At 42.5% G+C, this 12,462-nt stretch overlaps 1 protein-coding gene and 2 non-coding genes across 3 annotated transcripts; all 3 read right to left on the bottom strand.

Moving 5' to 3' along the window:
• Positions 1–1,877: 1,877 nt before the first annotated feature.
• On the bottom strand, positions 1,878–10,578 carry RPS17 (ribosomal protein S17). The gene is made up of 5 exons (XM_070762956.1): positions 10,510–10,578; positions 7,720–7,871; positions 7,188–7,293; positions 3,250–3,315; positions 1,878–2,004 (listed from the first exon to the last, which is right to left on the bottom strand). The coding sequence occupies exons 1-5, from the start codon at positions 10,510–10,512 to the stop codon at positions 1,924–1,926; spliced, it is 408 nt and encodes a 135-aa protein (XP_070619057.1). The 5' UTR covers positions 10,513–10,578; the 3' UTR covers positions 1,878–1,923.
• LOC139173642 (small nucleolar RNA SNORA71) lies at positions 5,620–5,754 on the bottom strand. The gene has a single exon (XR_011560074.1). It is a non-coding gene; the product is annotated as a small nucleolar RNA SNORA71 (small nucleolar RNA).
• On the bottom strand, positions 7,508–7,638 carry LOC139173641 (small nucleolar RNA SNORA71). The gene has a single exon (XR_011560073.1). It is a non-coding gene; the product is annotated as a small nucleolar RNA SNORA71 (small nucleolar RNA).
• Positions 10,579–12,462: the final 1,884 nt, after the last annotated feature.

Below are 12,462 nucleotides of genomic sequence, written 5' to 3' on the forward strand. Positions count from 1 at the left end.
AGCAGCAGAGAGCTTTGGGGGGGGGGGGGAGATATATATATTCTGTAACCCTATGAATAGAATTTTCTTGGTTGTGGTCCGCTGCAATATATCAAACCAATACTGACTTAATCAACAAATCAAAATTACCGCAAACATTGCTTAGCCAAGGAAGGCAACCAAATTCTTATTCTGTTGTATCCAGAGAGTCGATGTATAAAACACTTACCTAAAACAGTGTTTCCCATCTAGTGTGCCGCGAGACATGGTCAGGTGTGCCGTGAAGAAGCCAGCTCAGCTTCTGGTCCCGCAACTTTTTGCTGAGAGTGCGAAGAGCAAAAAGCTGTGAGACCAGAAGCTGAACTTCCTTCTTTGCGCCTTCCAAGTTTTCCGGCAGCTGTAGCGCCCCGCCCAGCTGGAGCTTCCCTGGTGGCGGCAGCAGGTGAGCTTTGGGGCCCGGCGGGAGGGTGGTGGTAGTGGGAGGGCGGCGGCAGCATCGGCATTGGGCAGTAGCTGCTGGGCAGCGGCAGGGTGGTCGGCTGTGAACCAGAATTCCAGGACAGAGGCACCGACGGTGGGGGCTGGACATGTTGCTGTACGCCGTACATGCTGGCATTGCGTGGCTGGCACTTGCCTGCTGGCTGGGCCGGGACGCAGGCTCCAGCCCCACGCCCATGCCCAGTGCAACACCAGCATGTACGGCGTCTAGCAACACGTCCAGCCGCTGCCGTCGGTGCCTCCGTTCCGGAGCTCCGCCTCACAGCTGACCACCCTGCTGCCGCTCCACAACTACTGCCCGGTTGCGGCGTGGTGTACGAGAAAGAGAGAAAGATAGCAAGAGAGGGAGAGAAAGGGAGAGGGGGGAGAAAGAAAGAAAAAAGAAAAAAAGAGAAAGAAAGAAAAAGCAAAAGAGAGAAAGATAGCAAGAGGGAGAAAGAGGGAGAGGGGGGAGAGAAAGAGAAAGCAAAAGAGAGAGATAGCAAGCGAGAAAGATGGCAAAAGGGAGAGAGAAAGAAAGCAAAAGAGAAAGAGATAGCAAGAGAGAAAGATAGCAAGAGAGGGAGAGAGAAAGAGAAAGCAAAAAAAAAGACCAAGAGAAAGATAGTGAGAGGGAGAGAAAGAGAAGACAAAAGAGAGATAGCAAGAGGGAGAGGGGGAGAGAAAAAGAAAGCAAAAAAGAAAGATGGCGAGGGAGGGAGAGCAAAAAAGAGAAAGATAGCAAGAGGGAGAGTGGGAGAGAAAGCAAAAAAGATAGCAAGAGGGGGGAGAGAGAAAGCAAAAAAGAAAGATGGCAAGAGGGAGGGAGAAAGCAAAAAAATAAAGATAGCAAGAGGGAGAGAGAAAGCAAAAAAGAAAGATAACAAGAGAAAGAGCGAGAGGGAAAAAGGGAGACAGAGAAAGCGAAAAAGAGATAGCAAGGGAGAGAGAGATAGCAAGAGAGAAAGATGGCAAGGGGGAGAGAAAGAAAGCAAGAGGGAGGGGGAGAGAGAAAGATAGCAAGAGAGGAGAGAAAGCAAGGGAGAGAAAGATAGCAAGAGAAAAGTAGCAAGAGGGAAAGAAAGTGGAGAGAGAGAAAGCAAAAAAAGATAGAGGGAGGGAGAGAGAAAGCAAAAAAGAAAGATAGCAAGAGAGGGGGAGAAAGCAAAAAAGAAAGATAGCAAGAAAGAGAGAAAGGGGGGAGAAAGACAGCAAGAGAGAAAGGGGGGAAGGAGGGTGAGGGAAGGAGGGAGAGAGAGAAAAAAAGGAAGGGAGAAACGGATGGAGAGAGGAAAAGAAGGAAGGGAGAGAAAGAGGGAGAGAGAAATAGAGTGAAAGGGAGGAAGAGAGATTTTTTTTGTCCAAACTTTTTTAGGGCCCCCCCCCCCAAGACACCAGTATTTGAAATGATACAAGGCAAGTTGTTTCTATATATTTATTGTAAAAGTGACAATTGCGGAAATGGCTTTAGATGGCACCTCTTGGAGTTTTGAAGTTCATCCCTACGGTGGGCTGTGTGACCTGAAGGTTGGACAGGCTGCCAAAGTCCTGCGAATAGAAGAGAGCCAAAATACACTTAAGTAGATCCCTGGGCAAGAGCCGAAAAAGAAATCTTTTCATTCAGGCTAAACTATCTACTTGAAACCATTTGGGTCATCTCTGAGGTTCAATTTCCTTGGTGTGCAGAAACAAATCAAAGCGTTTAGCAATCATCATGTATTCACCAAGTACTCTAGCAATTTGCCAAGAAGTTACGCTTGCTTTACCCCCTTATATCTGTCTGGCTTTTAAAGACCATATTACTTAATACCTCCCCTTCAAAACCTTTCGGAACTACTATACCAAGTAGAGTAACCTTTGGGGTGGGATGAGGTGGAGGGCATCTTCATGTCTTGACTTCTGGATCACCCAGTTTTATTGGCAACATTTTCAGAAGTGGTTTGTCATTTAGTTTGCCTGAAGTTACCCAGCTAGCTTCATGTCTAAGGTGGTAGAACTAGAACTCAGAGTCTCCCAGCTTATAACCATCCCACCACACTAATTCTCCTGGCTATTTTATTTTCACTTAACCTTCAGACCCTTACAGCAACAGCTAATTAAAAAAAACCCAAAAACAGTCATGCCAATTGTTGTGGTTAGCTTTGGCCCAGCTCCTGCCCCAAGGACTGTGCAGGAAACATCCACATGCCACAGGCCTGTTTTGCTCCCGATAGAATCTGCCGACAGTCTCCTCTGACGAAGGAAGCGTGAGTGACAGGGAAGAGGGGAGTTTGGCAGACAGCCCAGGAGGAGATCAATCTTCCTTATCATCTCTGGATTCTGAACAAGAACTTATGACAGACCCATGCATGCGTAGAGTGACGCATAGGAGAGAACAACTGAAGGATTATTACAGGAGATAAGTGAGGCCACCTGTGGTTGGGTGGGGCTGCTGTAATTAGTGTTACAGATAAAAAGAGCAGCGTGCTGGTTTAGCCTCGTGGAAGTTTATCTGATTCATAATTTGTCAAGATCGTGGTTTTGCTGTTTCCCTGTTCCAGACTGTGTGTGGACTTTCTGGACTTTGGACTCAATTTCCCAGTTACTGGGTGAGAAATTGGATTGCATTTAACCTGTGCCTTGTGTGTACCAGAAAATCCCTTTGACATTTAAAAAGGGAGTTTTTTTTCTGCTTTTCTGTTGATAAAGACTTTTGGTTTTCCTTCTATCGTGTGGTGTGTATCTTTCTGGACTAATTACCCTGTAATTACGGGCGGTTGGGACACGCCGGCAGAACACCAATGCTCTACTCACCAGCAACTTCAACATTTCCTTGGTATCTGGATCCACTTCAATGATCTCCTGATCCAAGGCAGAGACCTGAGGAAGAAAGAGGTGATGGTTGACTTGGTTGTAACAGAGGCCCCAAAATTATGAGTCAAAACACAGCAATGGTGTGATGTATACATGTTTCACAAACCCCCCTTCCTGCAGGCAGCCTGAGATTGTTAGCAAGATGCGACTGTGGCACGTTTACTGCCTTTCCTAACCTGTTGCCCTCCGAATATTCTGGGGACCATTTCCAGGAACATCAGTTTGTTACCAACGATCCCAGGGTGGATAAAAATGGAGTTGTTTTTTAAATCATTAAAAAAATGTAAATCAAATTTATTTAAACAAAATGCTTTTGGAGTAAAAGTCTTATCTAAAGATAGTTTTCTATTTAAGATACATGAAAAATTAATTTAGTCCGCTTGAAATAGAGCTTATAGCATTAGGCTGTATATTCTGCAATATTGGGACTACTCGTGAGTCAACAGCAGGTCAGAGGAGGAGCTGCTACGGGACAAAGATGACCGTTGCTCTTTAAAAATGATGATTTAAATCAAGTTGATTTAAATCAAGACTTTTTACTAGTGATTTAAATTGTGATTTAAATCAAATCCGCCCTGAACACTGATGGATAGGAATGATAAGGCCCTCTAATCCTAAAACTTTTGGAAGAGGTAAATATGTTTAGGAAGGCTGTCACACATGTATTAGAATAATTCTGTTCTCCATAATAACTACTGTTAAAGAGTGAAGCTCTGGGCCTCAAATACAAACAGATCCTCTTAAGGTTATATATTCATTTGGGGTATCCTTTATTCTCAGATATTCAAAATCTGTAAAGCTTTAAGAACAAATGTACCATAGCTAGTAACTGAAAATATGTTTTAATAATTCTGGAGTCCCAAATTTAGAAACTTAATAGTTTCCATCCCTGACTGAAATTTGGGGTCTCAAGAGAATATACAAAATACCTCCTGCGGAATCTGCTCAAAAGGTAATTTTCTGCCCACATTCACCAGAAAACAATTCAAACAGAAAACATTATAGGTCTTTCTCCTCCCACTTAAATACTATTAAAGGGGGGGGGGGATGACCTCTAACTCAGGAACAGCAAAAGAAAGAACCAAACTACCAGATAAAAATAGGGGTTTCAATTAGATCTCCTCTCCTAAATATATCTAAAGTATTGTATCACAACAGCACTAGAATAATCCAAAATATCTTTTGAGCATCAGAAAATAGCTCCTAACTTTATTCTAAAATTATGTACTGTTATTGGTCTGAATTACAGGGTGTGTGTTTTGTTTTACATCCTGTCATTTTTGTTCATTATCTTAATTTTGATCTTAACAAAACCCGAGTAATTTTACCTGGCGTGGCTATTTTCTACAGGGCTAAATAACTACAAATTTAAATAGTCCGGATTTATTTATTTATTTATTTATTAGATTTGTATTAGATCCTACCAGAGCAAACCTATTGCTTTGTAAATCACCAGAACAGAAAGAAATCAAGACTATGTGAACCATATTTTACTTATCTTCCTGTCAAGAGCTAAGCCACACAGAAAGACAACTGCGTTGTTTTTGGAACAAAACAGAATTTAGCACAGCAAGAATTCCATTACGTTAAGGAGGGGGAAAAGACTTCCAAAATCATAGAAACATAGAAGTCTGACGGCAGAAAAAGACCTCATGGTCCATCTAGTCTGCCCTTATACTATTTTCTGTATTTTATCTTAGGATGGATATATGTTTATCCCAGGCATGTTTAAATTCAGTTACTGTGGATTTATCTACCACGTTTTGCTGGAAGTTTGTTCCAAGGATCTACTACTCTTTCAGTAAAATAATATTTTCTCATGTTGCTTTTGAGCTTTCCCCCAACTAACCTCAGATTGTGTCCCCTTGTTCTTGTGTTCACTTTCCTATTAAAAATACTTCCCTCCTGGACCTTATTTAACCCTTTAACATATTTAAATGTTTCGATCATGTCCCCCCTTTTCCTTCTGTCCTCCAGACTATACAGATTGAGTTCATGAAGTCTTTCCTGATACGTTTTATGCTTAAGACCTTCCACCATTCTTGTAGCCCGTCTTTGGACCCGTTCAATTTTGTCAATATCTTTTTGTAGGTGAGGTCTCCAGAACTGGACACAGTCTTCCAAATGTGGTCTCACCAGCATTCTATATAGCGGGATCATAATCTCCCTCTTCCTGCTTGTTATACCTCTAGCTATGCAGCCAAGCATCCTACTTGCTTTCCCTACCGCCTGACTGCACTGTTCACCCATTTTGAGACTGTCAGAAATCAAATATGAAGTATCAGGAGCGACTGGGCTAATGGAAAACCGTGTCTGAAAAGCTCAGGGTTTGAAGGATATGGCAAGAGGTCCCACAAACACGGGAAATGCTTTCAGGCATGCTCTGCCTCCACTATCAATGACAAAGGCCACAGGTGAAGGCCTCCATCACTTTCGAATGCAGGCTCAGTGCAATTTCCCTCCTGGCCAAAAAACCCCCCAACCCAGTGATGGCAAACCTTTTTTCCCTCGGGAGTCGAAAGCTGGCCGGCACACACATGCACGTTGGAACTGAGCTAGGGCAATGGCTCGTGTGCCAGCAGATATAGCTCTGCATGCCATCACTGCCCTAACCTCTGCATTACAGAGAGCCCCTAATTTCTGTCACTAAGGGCGATGTTTGTTAAGTGAATTTGGTTCCATTTTACCATCTTTCTTGCCAAGGTTTTTTAAGCGAATCACTGCAATTGTTAAGTTAGCGACATAGCTGTTATGTAAATCTGGTTTTTTGTCAAAAAGTTGCAAAAGGGAATCAGCGACCGTCATATAAATAGGAGCTAGTGGCCAAGTGGTTCAATTTTGATCATGTAACCACAGGAATGGTGTAACGGTCATAAATGGCATGCCGCAGTTAACTTTGAATGGTCACTAAGCAAACTGTCATTAAGTCAAGAGCTACCTAAAAGTAGCAGCATTGGAAAGCGCCCAAGCAGTAATTGTACTGGGTTGAAAGAGGCAGCAAAATGGACGATACAGAGTTGGTATCGGTACATGGTGGACCACATTTGCTTTGAAATTATGGAGATAAAGATAAATATATATAATGAAAATAAATTGAAAAAACTGATGGAACGATGGGAAATGGTGAGAGGTTATATGACAAGTAAAATTTGTGATTTAGCCATAAATAAATTAGAATCACTCTTTGATATGTAAATAGAACGCAGATTCCAGCTTAGAAGAATATTAAAGATGTTAGTACAGACCCTCCAATTGGTGGTGGGGTATATATGTATGTTGTCAGGTGATGGGTGCACCTTCACAGGACACTGTTTTTATGTTGTATGTATGTAGTTTGTATGTTTTAACATTTAAAATTAATTTTAAAAATTTAAAAAAAACCATCAAGAGCTACCTGTATTCCCTGACCTAATGTTAGGCCACATTCACACAGGCAACCACTAACACTTTGGCGTGAACAAGTTCCTAAAATGTATTGGGTTCATATATCAGGTCTTCTCATGCTTTAAATTCACACCTCCACATTACAGATTGGCAAGAAAGGTGTCATTATTTCAAGGCAGCCGAGGGATTCCGAGCCCAGACTGACTGATCCTACATCGAACATCCCACTCCTATATTCACCATATTAATTTGCAGTAATAATTTGAATCTCAATTTATTGACCAGAAACAAATTTTATTAGGAAAGGTTACAGATAGCACCCAAACTATGTTTTATTTATTTATTTATTTATTGGATTTGTATGCCGCCCCACTCCGTTTTGCTAAAATGACAGAGACTTCTTGCCGTGCAAAATTCACTGGACCCAAATATCCATTTATTTAAATTGAAGACATGAAACCTCTTATGAAACCCATCTGAGATATAAAACTTACCTCTGGGACATAGTTATCCCTTCTTTCTCTTTCCTCTTCTTGTAGTTTGATGGAGATACCTCTGACTGGCCCTCTTTGAATGCGTTTCATCAGATGGGTGACATACCTGTGGAGGAGAAGGAGGGTGTCTAGTAATATTTCACTGTGGTTTTTATCCTCCTAAAAACAATCAAGGCATTCAAGCAAAAAAAAAAAAAAAATCTGAATAAGCTCGGAACTGACTCCACAAAGCTTAGCCTCAAAAAGTTCCAATACTGTATAGAAAAATGCCAAGCCAGAACAAAGTTGTAACATCTGTTCAAACTATCCAGTTTTAGTAATGTCTGAAAAGCTCAGGGTTTGGCAGGAAGTAAAGGGATCCTCCAAACACGGGAAATGCTCTCAATAATGCTTTTCCTGCATTATCAATGACCAGGTCACAAAGAAGACCAAAATCACTTTCGATACAGGGGCTGCTGATAAGCAGAATCCAGATTTAGAATGATTACAGGTAAAAACTCGTGCACGAAGTCACGCCAGCAACAATTCTTACCCAGCGATTTTGTTCCGCAGTTTCTTGCTAGGGATGATGGCGATTTCCTCACACACTCGCTTGTTGGTGTGGAAGTCATTTCCAAGCCGAGTGTAATATTTCTCAATGATCACCCGTGCCGCTTTTTTCACCGTCTTGGTACGGACGCGTCCCTAAAGGGAGCCGCAGAAACAAACAAATCAGTACGTCATGGAATTAAGCCGTTCGAATTTTGCAAAGGCCCGAGAAATTTAAAACCAGAGATGACCAAATTGGTGTCCTCTAAGCCAGTGATTTTCAACCTTTTTTTGAGCCGCAGCACATTTTTTACATTTACGAAACCCTGGGGCACATTCCTCCCCTTCACTCTATTTCTTTCTCCCTCCCTTTCTCTTCCTTCCTTCCTCTCTTTTTTGCTCTATTTCTCTCTCCCTCACTACCTCCCTCTATGTCTTTCTCTCTCCTTCTCTCCCTCTTGCTTTCTTTCTCTCTCTTTCTCTTGTTCTCTCTCTCTCTTTCTTTCTTTATTATTTAGATTTGTATGCCGCCCCTCTCTGCAGACTCGGGGCGGCTCACAGCAAGATACAGCAATTCATGACAAATCCAAATATTATTTAAAATATTTAAAAATATTTAAAAAGAACCCCATTTTATTAACAAACACACACACAAACATACCATGCATAAATTGTACATGCCCGGGGGAGGTGTTTCAGTTCCCCCATGCCTGACGGCAAAGGTGGGTTTTAAGGAGTTTACGGAAGGCAGGGAGAGTAGGGGCAGTTCTAATCTCTGGGGGGAGTTGGTTCCAGAGAGTCGGGGCCGCCACAGAGAAGGTTCTTCCCCTGGGGCCCGCCAACCGACATTGTTTAGTTGATGGGACCCGGAGAAGGCCCACTCTCTCTCTTGTTCTCTTTCTCTCTCGCTCGCTCTTTCTTGCTTTCTCTCTCTCTCGCTTTCTTTCTCTCTGAGCTTCACGGCACACCTGACCATGTCTCGCGGCACACTAGTGTGCCACGGCACACTGGTTGAAAAACACTGCTCTAAGCTGCATCTCTCCTTGAAAAGTACTTGGGAGTGAAAAGCCTCAGAAATGCTGCTTTGGTGGATGACAAGGTGGACTGTAGTTTCTGTCCTAAGTCTGCAACTTTTAGAAAAAAATATTGTTTCTAAGGATGAGTCAATATGGAATGCTGGCATCCACCCCTTTCCATCTTTTGTCTGTATTGTTTAAATTATTAGAAAGGACTAATTGTTTTACATTTTGCTAAATGCTTATGATTTTGAATCTCCAACTCTACCCAATCATGGAGTTCACATGTTGCGCTAAATCATGATAGGATTGGACTGCTTTTGGCTACAAACTACACTTTATAAGGCTGAATGCAACACCTGACCCTAACCTGCATGGTAGGAAAAGTTGAGAAATAAACAGTTAAGAATTCTCCTGCTATATAAACAGAGTTAGGCAACCTGGCATTACCATTCACACCAAGTGACAAGCCAGACAGGTGTGTTAAGTCCAAAAATGATCAAAGAATTATTAATTCACCAGTAAAATAATTGCCTTCAGACATTGTGGCTGCTTCATCACTGGAAGTTTTTAAGGAGAGATTGGGCAGCTGCCTGTCTGAAATGAGTATAGATCAGATCTCCTGCTGGAGCAGGGGACTGGACTAGATGACCTCCAAGGCCCCTTCCAGCTTTATTCTGATCGATCGATCCCTGGTGGTTTTTAAGACAGAGACTGGACAGTCACCTATGTGAAAAGGTACACGCTCTCCTCCTACTGAGCAGGGGGTTGGACTAGATCAGGGGTAGGCAAAAAGTCGGCTCTTCTGGGACTTGTGCACTTCAACTCCCACAATTCCTGAGCCAATCATGCTAGCCCAGGAATCCTGGGAGTTGAAGTCCAGATGTCATAGAAGAGCCGAATTTGCCTACCCCTGGACTAGAGGACCTCAAGGCTCTATTCCGATTGATGGATTCCTGGAAGCCTTTAAAAGGAGACTGGGCCGCCACCTATGTGACATGGTACCAGGTCTGCTCTGATTGAATGGGGTTGGACTAGATGACCTCAAGGTCCCTTCCGGCTCTACTCTGATTGATCGATCCCTGGAGGTTTTTAAGAGGGAGACTGGACAGCCACTTAAGTGAACAGGGGGTTGGACTAGACCAGTGTTTCCCAACCTTGGCAACTGGAAGATATTTGGAGGAATTCTGGGAGTTGAAGTCCAAATATCTTCAAGTTGCCACGATTGGGAAACACTGGACTAGACGACCTCCAAAGTCCCTTCCAGCTCGGTTCCGATTCCAAGTTGCCATTCCACACTGTGGGTGAATATCCTCCCATGCAGACATCAGCGTCAACAGTTCCATAGGAAGGAATCTTTACCTGTTGGATCTCGGCCTGCCAGGCAGGTTTTCAAACAGCAAAGCAGGGGGGGGGGGGGGGGGAGAGAAGCAGGCGGGCCCAAAACGACGCCTCTTTTCCTTCCTCCCAAAAGGGAGGGAGGAGGACCCCCGCCCCTCAGTTCCCAATCAGGTCCATTAAAAGCCCCCATAAGCTTCCAGAGCCCGCGCGGCCTAGCTGTTCCCACGCAGCCTCCACCACCGTAGCCATTACTGCGGCGGGGGGAAAAGCCGGGCATCCTCCTCACCCTCCTGAACAGGCCAGGCTGGCCGTTAGGATCGATTCAACCGACAGGTCTACCGACTCCCCTCCCCGACGCCCCCGAAGCCGCACCGCCTTTCCCTCCCAGCGCCGCCGCCACCACGGATGGCCCCGGATTACTTCGCGCCCCCACTCACCATCTTGGCCGCTACGGGTCGGAAAGGGAGCAAAGGATCTTGGGAAAGGAACTAGAACGGTCGGTCTGGAAGAGCCAAGCCAGCGAGGCGGGCTTGCGCCTCTCGTGGCGGCCCCTAGCGGCCTGGAGGGCCGCTGCAACAGAGGCGCGGAATCCAAGGGGTTTTGATTCAACTTTTCGCTGTTATTTTGATTTTGGGATAGAAAAAGGCAGCACTGATGGGTTTCTGGCAGTCAGGAAAGGTACAGAGAGTTGTCCCTGCAAAGAAGGAGAAATAAAAGAATAAAAGACAAATTTCTTGTGTGTCCAAACACATTTGGCCAATAAATAATTGCATTGTTTTGTATTGTATTCTACAATCCAATATTCTATTGTGTTTTACTCTATTTTACTCTATTCTATTCCACTCTATACTACATTCTATTCTATTCCTTTTTCTATTCTATTGTGCATTCCAATATTCTGTTCTATTCTACTCTATTTTACTCTACACTACATTCTACTCTATTCCTTATTCTATTCTATTCTAGTTTAGTGCAGAAACAGTATTTTATGGGCTCTGGATAAAGATTTTATTATATAGCAATATTCACTTTTTTGGGGAGGGGTGGAAGAGGAGGAAGAATGAGAAGTGCAGTGCTGTTTCTACATTTTAACATAGGCACTTCATAATACTACAAAATTAATCATTAAAAAAACCTGTCAGCCTTACTAACAATCTCCTGATAAGCGCTTGCTGAAATGCTAAATTTCCAAGGCCATCCCAGAAATGCATAGGATCTGGGGGAGAAACCTATTCGTGGAGAAGCTAAAAAAAAGAACATTTAGCAAATCATGAAAAATATAAATATATATGTCAGATAGAATCTTCTTTCATCTATATGTATGGAAGATATGCTGTAAGCCGCGTCTCAGGAGAAGAATGGGATAGAAATCATATATAAATATAACTAAAAATATAAAAATAATATAAAAATAATATAAAAATATAAAAATATAAAAAGAAAATATAAAAATATAAAAAAATATAAAATATAAAAATAATATAAAAATATAAAAATAAATAATGTTTTTTATTGTGAACAATAGTTTTAGAGAAGAAAAACTAACGGGATTATTAGTAGTGAAACGGAACCAGTGATGGCCTCCTACGGGAACGGTCAGTAACGCAGTTCCGGTAGCAAAATTTGGAGCTCCACCCCAGAGCACCCAATTTACACTGAAAGATGTTGAAACAAAATGCATAAGCCACACCCATGGTGTGGTAGTAAACATTTTGGTGGCCCATCACTGAACGGAACCCATTCCCATTGTACTCCATCTTTTTGGGGGGAGATGGATAACTATATAAATCTAATTAATAAATAAATTTGCAGGCAGAAAAGGGGACTTAATAATCAATGAAGAGCTCTTTTTCCCCCTGCAAAGCTGCAAAAGTCATGCAGCTATTGAAGTCTTCAAACTAACAAGATTTCCCGCAGCCAAGACATGACAATGCAAAACACAATTTACAACAGAATGCATTAGCCTTGCCTGTGTTTCTACACAATAAACACTGCCCAGGTTTTGACATTTGATCTTAACCAAAGGCGGAGCGGATGTATTGATCGAACAGCATCAAGGGGACAGCAATTTGGTTTCAGAAAATGATATATACTGATGCCACAGAAATAAAAGATATTCCCCTGGGGGTCCTTTCAAACTATTATCACAAGCGAAGTCTGAACAACCAGATCATTTTCATGCAAAGGGTACGCTGCTCTGTTTAGCTATAAAGTCAAATTGTATTTATTTAGCGGTATTTATAATTTTGATTTATTTTTTCTTCACTTGCTGGTAATCGCCTTGCTTAGAAATTGGAATTCTAATTGTGGTTTTCAAGCCGAGGACAAAGATAAAAGACTTGTAATAGAAGCCAACTGGGTCTAATGTGGAAATGAATTTATTTAAATTT

This window comes from Erythrolamprus reginae, chromosome 10 (genome assembly GCF_031021105.1).
Source record: "Erythrolamprus reginae isolate rEryReg1 chromosome 10, rEryReg1.hap1, whole genome shotgun sequence".
Taxonomy (NCBI): domain Eukaryota; kingdom Metazoa; phylum Chordata; class Lepidosauria; order Squamata; family Dipsadidae; genus Erythrolamprus; species Erythrolamprus reginae.